General features: G+C 40.8%; 1 protein-coding gene across 1 annotated transcript in view; it reads right to left on the reverse strand.

The window, feature by feature from the left end:
- Sgcz (sarcoglycan zeta) overlaps positions 1–18,197 on the reverse strand; it is a 1,178,138-nt gene that overhangs the window by 18,687 nt on the left and 1,141,254 nt on the right. Inside the window, exon 6 of the mRNA XM_060381620.1 lies at positions 7,358–7,430. Within this exon, the coding sequence (XP_060237603.1) occupies positions 7,358–7,430 (73 nt within the window). The remainder of the gene's footprint in view (positions 1–7,357; positions 7,431–18,197) is intronic.

Consider the following 18,197-nt stretch of genomic DNA (forward strand, 5'->3'; position numbering starts at 1 on the left):
ATTGTGCCCATCTAAGTAATCCATCTTTTTTTTATTATTTAGTATTTATTTTTAATATGAGCTATCTTTTTTAATTTTTTTATTAATTACACTTTATTCATTTTGTATCCCCCCATAAGCTCCTCCCTCCTCCCCTGCCAGCCCCACTCTCCCTCCCCTTTCTGCATGCATGCCCCTCCTCGAGTCCATTGATAGGGGAGGTTCTCCTCTCCTTTCTGATCTTAGTCTATCAGTTCTCATCAAAAGTGGCTGCTTTGTCCTCTTCTGTGGCCTGGTAAAGCTGCTCCCCCCTCAGGGGGAGGTGATCAAAGAGCAGGCCAATCAGATTATGTCAGAGGCAGTCTCTCTTCCCATTACTATGTAACCCACTTGGACATTGAACTGCCATGGGCTACATCTGTGCAGGAGTTCTAGGTTATCTCCATGAATAGTCCTTGGTTGGAGTATGAGTCTCTGGGAAGTTGCCTGTGTTCAAATTTTTTTGTTCTGTTGCTCTCCTTGTGGAGACCCTGTCCTCTCCAGCTCTTACTATTTCCCAGTTCTTACCTAAAATTCCGTTCACCTGCCCAACAGTTGTCCATCCGACTCAGCATCTGCTTTGATAGTCTGAAGGGCAGAGTCAGAGGCCCTCTCTGGTAGGTTCCTAGTTTGTTTCCTGTTTTCTTCTTCTAGCTTTCAGAAGCACTCTGTAGAAGGTTCCTAGGTTGTTTCCTGTTTTCTTCTTCTTCTGATGTCCATCCTCTTTGCCTTTCAGGATGGGGATTGGACATTTTAGTTAGGGTCCTCTATCTTCCTTAGTTTTTTTAGATGTACATATTTTAGTGGGTTTGTCCTATATTGTATGTCTATATGAGTGAGTATATACCGTGTGTGTCCTTTTGCTTCTGGGACAACTCACTCAGGATGATCCTATCCAGGTCCCACCATTTACCTGCTAATTTCATTATTTCTTTATTTTTCATTGCTGAGTAATACTCCATTGTATAGATGTACCACAATTTCTGCATCCATTCTTCAGTTGAGGAGCATCTGGGCTGTTTCCAGCCTCTGGCTATTACAAATAAAGCTGCTACAAACATGGTTGAGCAAATGTCCTTTTTGTGTAATTGAGCCTCTTTTGGGTATATGCCTAGGAGTGGTATGGCTGGATCTTGGGGAAGTGCTATTCCTAGTTGTCTGAGAAAGCCCCAGATTGATTTCCAGAGTGGTTGTACAAGTTTACATTCCCACCAGCAGTGGAGAAGGATTCCCCTTTCTCCACAACCTCTCCCGCATGTATTGTCACATGACTTTTTGATCTTGGCCATTCTCATGGGTGTAAGGTGAAATCTCAGGGTTGTTTTGATTTGCATTTCCCTAATGGCTAATGAGGTTGAGCATTTCTTTAACTGCTTCTCTACCATTCGATATTCCTCTACAGAGAGTTCTCTGTTTAGCACTGTTCCCCATTTTTTAAGTGGATTACTTGGTTTGCTGCTTTTCGGCTTGTTTAGTTCTTTATATATACTGGATATGAGTCCTCTGTCAGATAAAGGGTTGGTGAAGATTCTTTCCCAATCTGTAGGCAGTCACTTTGTTTTGATGATGTTGTCCTTTGCATTGCAGAAACTTTTCAGTTTCATGAGGTCCCATTTATTGATTGTTGATCTTAGAGCCTGTGCTGTTGGTGTTCTCTTCAGGAAGTTTTCCCCTGTACCAATGAGTTCTAGGGTATTCCTCACTTTTTTTTCTAGCTGATTTAATGTGTCTGGTTTTATGTTGAGGTCTTTGATCCACTTGGACTTCAGTTTTGTGCAGGGTGTTAAGTATGGATCTATTTTCATTTTTCTACATGTAGACATCCAGTTGGACCAGCACCATTTGTTGAAGATGCTATATTTTTTCCATTGTATGGTTTTGGCATCTTTGTCAAAGATCAGGTGTCCATAAGTGTGTGGGTTTATTTCTGGGTCCTCTGTTTGGTTCCATTGATCCACCATTCCGTTTCTATGCCAGTACCATGCAGTTTTTAAAACTGTTGCTCTATAGTACAACTTAAGATAAGGGATGGAGATACCTCCAGAAGATCTTTTATGGTAGAGGATTGTTTTAGCAATTCTGGGTTTCTTGTTATTCCATATGAAGTTGAGAATTTTTCTTTCCAGGTCTGTAAAGAATTGTGTTAGTAATTTGATGGGAATTGCATTGAATCTGTAGATTGCTTTTGGTAAGATGGCCATTTTTACTATGTTAATCCTGCCAAGCCATGAGCATGGGAGATCTTTCCATCTTCTGATATCTTCTTCTAATTCTTTCTTCCAAGACTTGAAATTTTTTTCATACAAGTCTTTGACTTCCTTGGTTAGGGTTACTCCGAGGTACCTTATGTCATTTGAGGCTATTGTGAAGGGTGTTGTTTCCCTAATTTCTTTCTCAGCCCTTTTGTCTTTTGTATACAGGAGGGCTACTGATTTTTTTGAGTTAATTTTGTATCTGGCCACTTTGCTGAAGGTGTTTATCAGCTGTAGGAGTTCCCTGGTAGAGTTTTGGGGGTCAGTCACGTATACTATCATATCATCTGCAAATAGTGATAATTTGAATTCTTCCTTTCCAATTTGTATCCCCTTGATCTCCTTCAACTGTCTTATTGCTCTAGCAAGGACTTCCAGAACTATGTTGAAGAGATATGGAGAGAGTGGGCAGCCATGTCTTGTCCCTGATTTCAGTGGGATTGCTTTAAGTTTCTCTCCATTTAGTTTGATGTTGGCTATAAGCTTGTTGTATATCGCCTTTACTATGTTTAGATATGTGCCTTGTATCCCTGATCTCTCCAATACTTTAAACATGAATGGATGTTGGATTTTGTCAAATGCTTTTTCAGCATCTAGGGAGATTTTCATGTGGTTTTTTTCTTTCAGTTTGTTAATATGGTGGATCACATTGATAGATTTCGTATTTTGAACCACCCCTGCATACCTGGGATGAAGCCTACTTGGTCATGGTGGATGATATCTTTCATGTGTTCTTGGATTCAGTTTGCGAGTATTTTGTTGAGTATTTTTGCATCAATGTTCATAAGGGAGATTGGCATGAAATTCTCTTTCTTTGTTTAGTCTTTGTGAGGTTTAGGTACCAAGGTGACTGTGGCTTCATAGAATGAGTTTGGTAATGTTCCTTCTGTTTCTAATTTGTGGAATAGTTTGAAGAGAATTGGTGTTAGCTCTTCTTTGAAGGTCTGGTAGAATTCTGCCCTGAAGCCATCTGGTCCTGGGCTCTTTTTGGTTGTGAGACTTTTGATTACTGTTTCTATTTCTTTGGGGGATATAGGACTATTTAATTGATTTACCTGTTCCTGGTTCAACATTGGTAAGTCTAATCGATCAAGAAAACTGTCCATTTTGTTTAGATTTTCAAATTTTGTGGCATATAGACTTTTGAAGTAAGTCCTAATGATTGTTTGGATTTCCGCAGTGTCTGTAGTTATGTCCCCCTTTTCATTTCTGATTTTGTTGATTTGGGTGGTGTCTCTCTACCTTTTAGTTAGCTTGGCTAAGGGTTTGTCGATCTTGTTGATTTTCTCAAAGAACCACCTCTTGGTTTCATTGATTCTTTGAATTGTTTTATTTGTTTCTAATTGATTGATTTCAGCTCTGAGTTTGATTATTTCCAGCCATCTACTCCTTTTTGGTGTGTCTGCTTCTTCTTTTTCTAGGGTTTTTAAGTGAGCCATTAAGTTGCTTGAATGATCTGTCTCAAATTTCTTCTTGAAGGCACTTAGTGCTATGAAGTTTCCTCTTAGCACTGCCTTCATTGTGTCCCACAAGTTTGGGTATGTTGTGTCTTCATTTTCATTGATTTCTAGGAAGATTTTAATTTCTTTATTTTTTTCCCTGACCCAGCTGTCTTTTAGTAGCAAGTTGTTCAGTTTCCATGTATGTGTAGGCTTTTTGCTATTTCTGTTGTTATTGAGGTCCAGCTTTATTCCATGGTGATCAGACAGCATACAAGGGATTATTTCAATCTTCTTGTATCTGTTGAGGCTTGCTTTGTGACCAACTATGTGGTCTATTTTGGAGAAGGTTCCATGAGGTGCTGAAAAGAAGGTAAATTCTTTTGTGTTTGGGTGTAAGGTTCTGTAAATGTCTGTGAGTTCCATTTGATTCATGACCTCTGTTAGAGATATTGTTTCTTTGTTTAATTTCCGTTTAGTTGACCTGTCCTTTGTTGAGAGTGGGGTGTTGAAGTGTCCTACTATTAGTGTGTGGAGATCTATGTGTGGTTTAAGTTTTATCAATGTTTCTTTCACAAATGTGGGTGCCCTTGTATTTGGGGCATAGGTGTTCAGGATTGTGATGTCTTCTTGGTGGAATTTTCCCTTGATTAGTATGAAGTGTCCTTCTCCATCTCTTTTCATTAATTTTGGTTGAAAGTCTATGTTATCAGATATTAGAATGGCTACTCCTGCTTGCTTCTTGCATCCATTTGCTTGGAAAGCTGTCTTCCATCCCTTTACCCTCAGGTAATGTCTATCTTTGTGACTTAGGTGTGTTTCTTGTATACAACAGATTGCTGGGTTTTGTTTACGCATCCATTCTGTTAGTTTGTGTCTTTTTATTGGAAAATTAAGTCCATTAATATTGAGAGAGATTGATGACCTTTGGCTGTTAGATCCTTTGAATTTGATGTTGGCTGTGGCCATACGGTTGTGTGCTTGATTGCTTTTTGTTTTACTCTAGTGGGGTTATTTATTTCCTGTGTTTTCTTGGATGTAGCTAGTTTTCTTGGGTTGTATTTTCCCTTCTAGTGTCTTCTGTAATGCTGGATTTGTTTGTAGGTATTGTTGAAATTTATTTTTGTCATTGAATATCTTGTTTTCTCCGTCTATGAGGACTGAGAGTTTTGCAGGGTATAGTAGCCTGGGTTGACATCTGTGTTCTCTTAGGGTCTGCATGATATCTGTCCAGGCCCTTCTGGCTTTCATAGTCTCTGTTGAAAAGTCAGGTGTGATTCTAATGGGTTTGCCATTATATGTTACTTGGCCTTTTTCTCTTGCAGCTTTTAGTATTTTTTCTTTGTTCTGTATACTTACTGTTTTGATTATTATGTGGCAGGAGGATTTTCTTTTCTGGTCTAATTTATTGGGTGTTCTATAGGCCTCTTGTATTCTTTTTGGCCTCTCCTTTAACTTGGGGAAATTTTCTTCAATGATTTTGTTGAAAATATTTTCTGGGCCTTGGAGAAGGGAGTCTTCTTTTTCCTCTATACCTATTATTCTTAGGTTTTCTCTTTTCATATTGTCTTGGATTTCTTGGACGGTCTGTGTCAGGAATTTTTTGGATTTAACATTTTCTTTAACAGATACATCAATTTCTTCCATTGTATCTTCCACACCTTAGATTCTTTCTTCCATTTCTTGTAGCCTATTGGTTATGCTAACTTCTGTAGTTCCTGCTTTCTTCCCTAAGTTCTTTCTCTCCACCATTTCTTCCATTTGTGTTCTTTTTAATTTTTCCAATTCTATACTCAGGTCTTGAGCTATTTTGTTGGTTTCCTTTACCTGTCTGACTGTATTTTCCTATTTTTCTTTCAATTCCTTCAGCTGTTTGTTTGAACAATCCACTGTTTCTTTTATTTCATTCAGTAATTTAAGCATTTCCTCTCTAAAGGCCACAAACTGTTTGGCTGCAGCTTCCTCTATTTCCTTTCGTATTTTATTTGTTTCCTCTGTTATCTTCTTCATGAGCATAGATGTTAGGTCATCTCCTTGAATTTCATTCATGCTGGGGTGTCTAGGGCTATTTGCCCCTGGATAACTGGGTTCTGGAGATGCCATGTTACTCTGGCTTTTGTTGGTTGAACTTTTATGCTGTCCTCTACCCATTGGGCTATCTTAGTTGTTTGAAGTTAGTTTCTGGTTGTTCCTGGACTCTTGTAATGGAGAGAATCCCTTTGGCAGGAAGATGGTTTTTCCTGAAGGAAGCCTTCTCAGCTTTTTGGGTATAGTCCCTGGATGTCCGGTGTTTTTCAGGAGTTGCTACAGCTCACCTCAGGCATAGAGACCTGGGTGGTAACTGTGGTCCTTGTTAGTCAAGAGGGCTCTCCTCTCACTGGGAGAAGTCCTGGAGACAGCTGCCCTCCTTCTGTGTTTCTTGCTGTAAATTTAGTGATCAGCTGCTGTAACCTGTGTGTCCTGTGGTTTGGTTGGTTTTGTTAGGGATAACTGGTTGCCCCTTGGAACAGTATCTGGGGGTTGATCTCAGGGTTCCTGGTCTCTTTTGCACTGGGGCGTGCAGCTTGTCTGTACAGGCGAGCTGGGCTCGCAGCTCTTTGCGCAGCGGGAGCTCAGTTGTGATGGCGGCAGGTGCCATCCAGGGAAGAGACCTTCCAGGGAAAGATTGGGTGACCCGTGATTAGACTCGCAATTTTGCTTCCCCGTGGGGTTTTCTTGCGATTGGGACTCCCAGTTTCAGGCACCCTTGTGCCCACCGATCAGCCTGGGAATTTGATCGGGACACGCAGGCTTGCAGCTCCAGCCTGGAGACCCAAAGCCAGTGTTACCCGGGATTTCTTCCAGGTTCTGGCTGGGCAGCCGAGAGTGGACCGGACTGATTCCTACGCCGTGGGAGCCTCCCCTCACCTGGGAAACACGATAGCTGTAGTTTTAGGGCCCAGAGTTCAGTCTCCTGGTCGCTGCACGGAAAGGGCTGTCCCGCTTCTCACAGTGCTCTCCCGGCGCCGCCATCTTGGCTCTCCTAAGTAATCCATCTTATATCATCAAAAGTTAATTTATTTGTTGAGTTAAGAATGTTTGTGCAAAAAAAAAAAAAAAAAAACAAGGAAGAATGTTTGTGCAATAGTTATGAGCATTCTTCCTTTCAATAATTTTTAATAAAACTTTCCATGATTGTCTTGAGAGAGATCCCCATTATTCTGGTACTTCACAGTTCTGTGGGTGAGGATAGTCTTTGGATGGCATTGAGGCTCTTAGACACTGTGTAGTACTGGGAATAGTAGGTCAGGGTACTATGGCAGGACAAAGTACTTCTTTATGCCTGTTTATCTATATTCTATATCCTATCCATGTCTGATTTCCCAGAATGCCTAATATAACCAGTACTCCTCTATGGCTGTCTCTTTTCATTTTCTTAACTCTTTCTTTTTAGTAGATGTATTTTTGTGGTTATGTCATGTAAGTTTGGGAAATTAGAGATGTTAGAATAACTCCTTACCTTCAAGTATCTGACTACTATGAAGTTAGAGCATGTTGATTTTTTTTCTTTCTACAGACTCATATCATAGGCACCATTTTACTTGTTAATGTGTCAAAGGTAATTAGCTATGAGGGGATTTATAACACAGTATAGAAAGAAGCACTCACCTGAGGTCTTGGGATGGCTCTGCTCTGATGTGAGGTGTTTCCACAGAGTGACCAAATACTGCTCCTTCAGTTCCTGAGGGCAGCATGAACACAGCTATCAGGATAAGCAAGAATGTACACACATAGTAGCTTTCATCTGAGTCTATGCATTAAAATATTCTTCCCTCAACTGAAAACAGAAGCAGATCAATTGAAAATTTAACACTGGACAAGGAGTACAAGGCAAAGATGAGCCAAAGAAAGTGGATCTGCATATCCCATGTTAACAACTTTTAAGATTAAATTATTACTGCTTTCGATAGAGACAATTCACCTTCTGTTCTGATCAAAGAACAAAGACCTATCTCTTTCATTGCTTTGTTTCACAGTTAAGTGGATTTAAGAAATAGGATAGGCTGAAACACTCAGGTCAGATTTCCCATATCGCAGAGGGCATGACGAAACTGCCATGGTGATCCAGGGCAGCACAGTGCTAGACATTTATAGACAGGTTTCAAACAGTACTTAGGCACTCTGTATCAGAGAGCTTTGCAGAGGTTATCAGAAAGCACAGAACTCTATGACACTTTGACTTCTGTGGAGTTAAGGCACTATCTAAAACTGAGAGCCACTTTAATTCATTTCATTATAGCTGAGTTCATCTGAGGTCATTGTTGTCTGAAGGGGTCAGGGAGTCCAACATCTTGTTCAAATAGTTGAGTGATGCCTGAACTGAACACACTTACTGGGTCTGCTTGATTTTCCAGGCTGCTAAATCTTCTCTGGAATTTAAGTGAGAAAAAGAAGGTGTTTTTCTCCTTAAACATGAAGTGAAATTTTTGTTTTAAAGGTGTAATGACAAAAATCTCTGCAAAATAAAATTCATTTAAATGTAGATTTTTTTCAGATTAGACTTTATTTTCTTTTGATTTAGTGTTCTCTATATATTTTGATGTAAAAATGTCATGCTTGCTATATAAATGTAATGAACTATATTAATAATACAATGGAATTCAATGCTATACATTGAAATCTGAACAAATATGGCTGTGCATATTATGGAGGGAAATATAAAACATGTCAATTCTGCAAGCGGCAATGACATTGTTAAGAGGAAATTGGAGCCAAGATTTAAAATATCTTAAAATAACTGACTATAAAGGAAAATGTATTAGATGTGTTGGGATCAGTAAGCAGGCACTTCTACAGGCAGCCCCAGTTAGACCAGTTATCAGGCATTTGTGAAGACACCCAGACCACCTGATGACCACCTGGAACTACCTGCGCATGCCCTGGGTCACCCTATAAGAGAACTGGAGCCCTCCCCTCTCTCTCTCTCTCTTCCTCTCTCTCTCATCCTCTTCCGCTCTCTTCCTCTTCCATTCCTTTCTTTCTCCCCCCCCTCTTTGTAACCCCCTTCCACTAATAAACCTCTCATGTGGAACCGATCTCATGGTGTGATTTGTGAACCTGCATGTAACTTCCACAGGCGCAGAGGCGCACAGGCGTACGCTTCCTAACATTCCTGCTTTGGTCCTAACATTGGTGCGTTTTGGCCGGGATAGGTTACCTCCAGCAAGTTCACCAAGTGCGCCGGGGCTTCTGGAGACCTATTTTTTCTCCAAATCCGCCCAAGATCTCCACTTTCCTTCTACCAGTTCATCATCCAACACCGGCTACATTGGTAAGTTTCGCTTTTGGTCAGCATATCCCTTTTGCTAGACCACATCTCTACTAGGGCCTCAGTTTCCCCTGGGAGAGCTTTCTACAATGCGGTTCCTCTCTACCTGCTCTTGCAGAAAGCCCTAGCTAGGCAAAACCCGGTCTTGGTCAAGGTAAACAGCCTGAGTCGTGCCAGTCCTGGCGGCCGACAGTGCTCCGAGACGTGGAGACACACAGCGCCATAATCGACTTTTCAAAACTTGGTAGGGAGTTTTGCAAAATTTAAAATTCCCACAAAAATCCCTGGGCACAGCCATCTTGGCTTTGAGAAAAAATGGGCGGGACCCTGGTTTCATCAGAGGCTTCCACCTGGCCATTGCCTGGGCACAGACATCTTGGCTTTGGGAAAATGGGCGGGACTTTGGTTTCATCAGAGGCTTCCATGTGGCCAGTGCCATCTTTAATTTGGGCAAAGATGCCCCACCTCCCGTGTGCCTCTCTCCAGCGCGATCCCTCCACCCCTTTCCTAAGCGGCTTCTATTTAAAAGCTCTCATCCTCATTCCTATATTCCACCCATATATTTTCAAATGCTTTATATAATCTTTATAATTTTCTCATTGGGTTTATATTCCTGGTCTTTTGGGGTTCGTAACCTGGGCACAACATTTTGGGGCTCGTCCCAGGACCCCAAGACTCCAGGAACCTGACCCGGAGGTTTTTATGCCGGCCGTAAGTGTAATGTTTCTGGTTTCTGTGCAATGTTTGTATGTGTAGTACTTTCTGTTCTCTGTTCTAAAAATTCCTCAGAGCTCGAGGTGTTTCTATCTGGGTAGCAAGAAGTGATCAAGGTTGTCACAGCTGCCGAAGTTCAGGGGGACGCCCCTAGCTTCATCAGTATTTTCAGTATTTTGGTGGGTAATCTGTACGCCTGGTCCCAGTGAGTGCCACTGGGTGTCTCCTGGGGCACAGCCCACTCTCGGTGTCTTACTGGGGCATCAGGGCTTTTACCTTGTGCACCCAATGCAGGAGGAATCAGTATGTTTGGCCTGCCCAAAAAGAGTCAGTTTTGATCCCAGAAAATTTGGCCAGCTGGTTAATGTTTTTGTCTCAATGTCTGTATGCAGTATTTGTTTGTGTCTACCTTCTGTTTTCTGTTCTATAAGGCCTCATAAAACTTGTTTAAAATATGTGCCTATGTGTTTATTAGATCTATATACTCATATGTATAGGTTACCACATGGTTTATGAAATGCCTCAGTGTCTCGCCGCCATCTTGACTTTACCATGTGGGTTATAATGTGACCGCCATCTTGGTATAGGTAAAAAAATAAATAAGGAAACCTTAGTCAAATAATTCTCATTTCCTTCTAGGTTAAAAGGATGAGTTAGTCAAATAATTCTCATTTTCTTCTAGGTTAAAAGGATGAGTTATTTTAAATTGGTATTGGTTTTAAAATTAAATTGTTTATACTGGTAAATTCTGGTTTTAAAATCTGGTTTTGACTTTTAAGGTTATGGTTATGCCTTGTGACTTCTACATAAGGGGTACTTTGTTTTGATATTGCAAAAATGGGTTTTAAAATGTTTAAATGTTTAAGGATATAAAATATTTAAAGTTTATCAGGCATTTCTGTATGACAATGATCTTGGGTAGTCTAACAAAATTTAAAAGTTTCTCGATACTTTGGGGGAGAATAAAAATACTTTGGTATTTATTTTATTAATTTTACTAAATAAAACTAAGCCATGTGGTTTGCACTAATTAAAAGGATTTCAGTTTTTACAATGTATCTTATGGAGAGCTGTTTGTTTGTTAAGCTGCTTTGTTTATGGAAAAACATGTTTCCACCCTGATCTTTACCTTGAGTCAAAGAAGAAGTTTCACCAAGTTCCTTAAAACTTGTTCTAGTTCCTTAGAGTTTGTTTATGTTACCTTTATGTTACCTGCTACAGGAAAGTTATTTAGGATCATGTCAGAATGGAAAGGATTTTCATGAGAGTTTTTAAGGTATATAGAATGTTGCAAAAGGTTAGTAGATGTATTATAAAAAACCAGAGAGTTAATATGATTTAAAATATGTTGTACTTCATTTAAAAGGCTGATGATTCCTCATTACAAAATGCTTTTTATGCTCTTTTAAGGAAAAAAAATTCTGGCTGATAGGTTTGGTATGGCTAGAATAATTTGTACAGTTTAAGATTGTTCTGTTATGCAGTTGGTTCTAAAACTTATTTGATCACTATGTTAAAACTTTTGGTTGTGGGGGATTATGGATGCTCCACAATGTTTGCTGTGTCATCAGCAGCACCTAATGGCTATGTTTGGTATTGTCAGTCGCAGCCTGTGGTAACACATGGCTAGCCGCCATGATGGGTCAGGGATAGCACATAAAGCTGTAGTTTTGCTGCCATATTTGTTTAGGGCTTCCAGCTGAGTTCAGTTACATGTGGCCAGTCACCATAGTAGTCCAGAGATAAAGAGGGAGGAGCCATGAGTTTGCGATCACTTTTGTTTAGGTCTGAGTTATGGTCAGTCATCTGATTAGTGCTAAATGCAAAGCTTTTTTTCTGTTCAATTTTAATGCAAGTGGTAGGAGCAACAAGATTTGCTAGCTTCTCTATAGCTATACCTGATTAAAAGGTTTGCTTTAATTTTAGTTCAAAAAGAGCAGATTTAAAGTTATGCTAACAACTACAGTTGGTTAAGATATTGAGCTATACCTAGTGTCTTTGTTTAGTTTTTTTTAAGGTTAAGCCTAGGATGGGTAACTGAAGTTGCCTTTATAAATCTACTTAAAATATGGTTCTAGATAGCATTCTGTTTCATAGGACACAGTTTAGAGCAGATAATAAAGACAGACAAAGTACCTCAGACATGCTAACCCTCAGGCTTGTCAGAGAGCTGATGAATATGCCATTTTAACATGTGTAAGCTTATTGTGACAGAAAGTCCCAAAGTCCTGACAGTAGTTCCCCAAGGTCTCTGAGAAGATTTGGGCACAAGGACACATGACTGTGACTCTGGATTGTGGTGTGCTAACCACTGGGAATTACTGCCTCAACTGGCCCACTGCTAGGGTCCAGCCTAAACTGTGGACAAAACTGTGGACAAAACACCTGGAGAGTCAATGTTTCACGTTGCTAAGGGTGAGGTGAGGCCATTCTCTCATTCCTTCCTCCACAGAAACAGTCTCATCTTCTGTGCCTAGCTGGACCACCTCTGCCCATGATGTTATGAGACCCCAGGAGCCAGGAACACTGCCTAGGTGATGGACTAACTAGTCATCTCTGTCATTTTGATTGACACATGGATTGGTATATTTATTTAGCTCATAACTTATCCTTCTCAGGTCTCTGACCACCTTGACGGCTATTCTAAGCTAATGGTAGCTTTGCAGCTAAAGAGCAAACAATTAGATCCACTGTTAGCTCACTAATCAGTTTAAGATATATCACTAAATAAAATATATATAGCTTATGTAGGGTCTAAGGATAAAAGGAGTTTAGTTGATAAAAATACAAGTTACACATATTTGAGAGTCTTAAAAAGTGCCTTTAGGTTGGTAAATGTAAGTTATACATACATGAGAGTCTAAAAATGTGTCTTAAGGTTGGTAATACAATTTATAAACATTTGAAGGTTCTAAAAAATGTTTTAAGGTTCGTAAATGCAAATTATAAAGGTTACAAGGTCTAAGGTGATTTAAGGTATCTTAAATAGGTAAAAAAGCTTAATATTTCTTCCTGTTGTTCTGCTACTGTTGTATTAACTGTCCAGGGTTTTGACCTTTATCAGTAGAACTCTAATTTATTAATCTGACTCTGATACAAAAACATTCCACTATACCACTATGCCACTATTATAGTCCTAAGCTCAAGATTGTAAGCCTCCATATTGTCTATGCTTATACTAAAGGTTAAAATCAAGTAAGTTTCCCTTTTATTTCATAAAAGGCTTTTGCCTTTTCAGAGTTCACCTTAAAAAGTACTTATGCCGTTAACACGTATGTATGTCTACTGCCTTTTTCTCAATGCACAGTACAATTATGATACTAACATGTCTAAAGTTTTATCTCTTTCTTAAAACTTAAAAATAATTCTTGTTAGCTGCAGAAAGTCCACCTAAATCTACTTCTCAGGACAACTAGATTCCAGATAAGTACTGCACTTATTGCCTATCTCAAAAGGTGGGACTCCTCCCCTTTCCCTGGTTTTGGGAATTCCTTTCCTGGCTACCAGACTACTGTTTACTGTATACAACTACTGGCTAGATTGGTGAGTTCACTCCATTTTCTCAGCATACACACCTCTCTTGGTAGGGGAAGCTTGACCACAGAGCTCTGGCAACTTCCCACTATCTTTTGAGATGGAGGGACCCCTCCTCAGCCATAGCCTTAATTGTCTAGGTTTGACCCTCTATGCTAACTTTCACTTTAGGGCCACACTCTCCCTTGGGCGGTACACCCCCTCTATGGGTTCCTTTCCCCCTCACTTGCACACATGCTCGCTTGCTCATGGGAAGGTCCCCTTTCCCACACGGTTCCTCTACTTCTCTACCCCCAATGGGAGACGCCCAGACACCCGTCCCTCCAGACAGGCTGGAGAATTTCAGGTTTCTACACCTAGTGCCAGCTGGTACCAGGGCCTCTAAGTTTACACGCTTCTGTAACCAAACCTCACCTCAATGACAGATCAAAAACAAAGCCTTCTTTAAATATTGCCAGTAATTAGGTAAATAAAGTCCCATCCAGGTAGACAGAGGTTCCCATGTACAAACTTCATCAATCCAAACCATTCAATGTATACCTACAGGATTTTCTCTATACTCAACTTTATCTTTTGCCTATATATGTGTTTCAGTGCCCTGCCAGACACAGATGTTTCCTATAGCCACAACAGTGCCAAAGCAGCTACAGGTGTTCAGCTCTGACCTTACAGACTTCCAACAAGCTGGACCTGCACCTTCCCTCCCAGCCATGGATGTTCTCACAGACCTGGGAAAGCATCAAAGCAGCCTGTTCTTCCTGGACTTGGCCAACACTTCAGCCTTTTGACCTCCCTACAGCGCCCCCAGCATCAGCAGGAATTAGCTAGAAGAGAATCTACACCGGTTATTCACTTGTTAACAAAAGGCTGAAATGGTGTGCTTCAGGACCAGGACAAGCAGCTCCAAGTTCTCCCAGTGTTCCCCAGTCCCTACCCGCTGCCTTGCATGGCTGGCAACTCTCTCTGTTGACAACCCTCTACGTTAAACCCTCTACCCTGAGTTTTCCAGGGCAGAGACTTCTCTTATTCTTAACCTTGCTACCTGATCATTTGTTGCTATAACTCTTCTCTCTCTCAACCTCTTGCATGACAACCAAGAGCTAATTCCAATGAGCCTAAATTTATATACTTTAACTTACCTTATAAAAGGCAGCCCAAGCTCCCTATTTTTAATTATAGAAAAAGGGAGGAATGTTGGGATCAGTAAGCAGGCACTTCTACAGGCAGCCCCAGTTAGACCAGTTATCAGGCATTTATGAAGACACCCAGACCACCTGATGACCACCTGGAACTACCTACGCATGCCCTGGGTCACCCTATAAGAGAACTGGAGCCCTCTCCTCTCTCTCTCTCTCTCTCTCTCTCTTTTCCTCTCTCTCTCTCCTCCTCTACCGCTCTCTTCCTCTTCCTTTCTTTTCTTTCTCCCTCTCTTTCTCTCTCTGTAACCCCCTTCCCCTAATAAACCTCTCACATGGAACCGATCTCGTGGTGTGATTTGTGAACCCGCGTGTAACCTCCACAGGTGCACAGGCGCACAGGCGCACAGGCGCATGCTTCCTAACATTCCTGCTTTGGTTCTAACAAGACCTACTTAATGATACCTTAAAGTAAATTTAAGGCACACCTGGACGTAGAGTCATGGAGGAAGAATATTTTCTTCTTATTTTTCCCATTTATTTATTTGTTTAATCACTTTCAAGGATGGAAATAGTATTTCCTTCACATTATGGTCCAGTGGCAAAACTACTGGATTTTTTCCATGGTAACCTCCTGGATTATAGCTTTTACTTCATGAACTAAAAGCAATTGGTGTCTCTCTGTCTCTGAGCTTTAATGGATATTTTTTCCCATAAGAAAAAGCTCTGTAGGACACTCACTGCGCTTTTTTTTTTTTATGATCTCCTTTAATTCAGAACACTCATTTCTTTAAAGGATTCATTCTTTTGATATTTTGATTTTGCAGGTGGAAAATGTCTTATTATCGGTCCTGAAAGGTAAAATAATGGATGCAGCTAAAGTAGTAATTTCGTGATTTGGATGGGGGTGACATTTGAAAAACTATCCCCAGATGCAAATTTACATATCTCAAGGAGAGTGACTGACATTTTAATACAGAGGGTAACATCCTGATAGGATAGTTATCCTTGTGCAAAGTTCAAATGCTAATCTCTAGTACTGTGTGATTATGAAAATTTCCCAGTCAAAGTGACAGAAATATAACTAGAGAACAGTAATATATATATATATATATATATATATATATATATATACATATACATATATATATATATTAAATGCTGGTTCACACCACTAGTAACAGTACAGAATCTGGAAGGCTGAAAGAAAAAGTAGAGAACTACTAAAATATCACTTTATCAGTAAAGATTAAATCTAAATTCGCAAAACTATAGATGAAAAGGGGGATGTAACAACAAACACTGAGGAAATCCAGAGAATTAGAAGGACATACTTTAAAAACCTGCATTCCACCAAATTGGAAAATCTAAAACTAATGGCTAGTTTTCTTGATACTTATCTCCCAGCAAGATTAAATCAAGATCAGATGAGCAATTTAAATGGAACTCCAACCCCTAGTAAAGTAGAAGCAGCAATTAAAGGTCTACCTATCAAAAATAAAAAATAAATCTCAGGTATTGAAGTGAAAATTTCTGGTTTCCTTGAAGACTGAGTTTTGTCATATGATGTTTTGCCCAGGTTGACTGGTAAGAGAGCACATGATGTTTTTATTTTATTTTTATTTTTTTAATTATTATTGAGAGACCGAAGACTTAAAAATCAGTGGGTATTGTTTTAAAGTTTAAAGCGCAAGCCTGAACTAAGGCCAGCTAGATGGAGACATGTCTAACCACGTGCAGGGAAGAACTAGCCTTACTGATTCTTTTCCTGCCCACTAGAGATACAGTTGCTAGGAAACCTGCCCCTCTCCCCTAGGAAAGCCAAACAATGGAAGTTAGACCTTTAATTTTGGGGGCCTTCCCGTAACCAATCAGTTCAAAATGCAGCATCTCCTCTTGTGTTTCAACCAACAAACACTTGCCAGGCAGTAGTCCCCCTGCTTTGGGCATGTTAGGAGGGACCAGAATCTTTAAATCACCCACCTAACCTGAGCACAGGGCTGTCAGCTCTCACCACTTCAATGGTAAGAGTATGTGAGCCCAAGCTGTAGCTTGTAATAAAAAGATCCTCATGTGTTTTGCAATGGACTTGACTCCTGGTGGTGGTCTTTTAAGGTATCTCAAATCTGGCACAACATTATCATTTATTACAATTTATTCAGTTTGTATCCCAGCTGTACTTCCCTCCTCTCCTCTCAAACCCCCCTCCTTCCCTCTTCTCCCCTTATGCCACTCCCCTAGTCTATTGATAGGGAAGGTCTTTTCCCCTTCTATTTGAGCCTAGCCTATCAGGTCTCATAAAGACTGGTTGCATTGTTCCTCTGCAGTCTGGCAAGGCTGCACCCCCAGGGGGAGGTGATAAGAGAGCCTGTCACTAAGTTTATGCCAGAGAAAGCCCTGCTCCACTTCTTAGGGAACCCACTTGGAGACTGAGTCTATGGGCTACATATGAGCAGGGGTTTCAGGTCCTCTCCACGCATTGTCCTTGGTTGTGGTATCAGTCTCTGCAGGGCCCCCCAGGGCTTTTTGAGCTCTGTTGTTTTCCTTTTAGAGCTCCTGTCCCCTCCAGGTCTTTTTATCTCCCCCTTCTTTCGTAAGACTCCCTGCACTCTGCCCAAAATTTGGCTATTAGTCTCAGCCTCTGATTCAATACCTCAATCAGTAGAGTCTTTCAGAGGCTAACTGTGGCAGGCTCCTGTCCTGTTCCCTATCTTCTTCTGCTTCCAATTTCTATCACATTTGTCCTTCTGAATGAGGATTAAGTATCTTTCCTAGGGTCTTCCTTGTTGTTTAACTTCTTTAAGAATATAGATTTTAGTATGTTTATCCTATATTATATGGCTAATATCCACTTATGAGTGAGTATATACCATGTGTGTCTTGCTGTGAGCTCTTACATGTAAGGAGAATGTCTTTGGTCAGCAAAGAACATCTGTGTGTGGACTCTGAGTAGAGGGCAAAGAGGCCCAAAAACAGTGAGACATCACTTTTTGGATCAACAACACTGTGCTTATCTTCATGCTTTGACACTTGACTTCACAGAGAGAAACGTTCCAGAGAGCTTCTCTGGACAATCAAGCTGAGTCTGTGGCTTTCATTGACTTCATGTTGCTTCTTGGTGTTGGCCTTTGGACTGGAGTTCTGGTATCTTTATGACTGATCTGGTAATCCCCTAATGACCCATCAACCCTAAACAGCAGTAAAGAGGTAAATGAAGACTACAGCCCTTTTCCCTACTAATCTCCAATCTAGAGATTGCAGGGAGGGTGAAGGAGGGTTGGAAGTGAGGTAAAGGTGCTTAAGAACCCTAAGTAGGGGGATCCCCTAAGTCCATGTCAGAGACATCCCCTGCTCCCCTTTTTAGGAAACCCATATGAAGACTGAGCTGCCCATGAGTTCTATCTGAACAGGGGGTCTAGGTCCTCTCCATGCATGATCCGTGGTTGATACATCAATCTCTGAAGGATTCCCTGAGCCTAGACTCTTTGGCTCTGTTTGTCTCCTTGTGGGGCTCCTGTCCTTTCTAGGTCTTTCTGTCTCCCCATCTTTCCTAAGATTTCCTGCACTCTACCCAGAGTTTGGCTATGAGTCTCAGCATCTGCTTTAATGCCCTGATGGGTAGAGTCTTTCAGAGGCTCTCTGTGGTAGGCTCTGGTGAGGTGGACTAACAAGACCACAGAGAAAGAGGACCCAGACAGTCCTAGTAAGACCTAATAGGCTATGTCAGATAGTAGGAGAGGAGGACCTCCCTTATCAGTGGATAAAGGAAGGGACATGGCTGGGGGAAGTTGGGAGA

Source organism: Meriones unguiculatus, chromosome 4, assembly GCF_030254825.1.
Source record: "Meriones unguiculatus strain TT.TT164.6M chromosome 4, Bangor_MerUng_6.1, whole genome shotgun sequence".
Lineage (NCBI taxonomy): Eukaryota > Metazoa > Chordata > Mammalia > Rodentia > Muridae > Meriones > Meriones unguiculatus.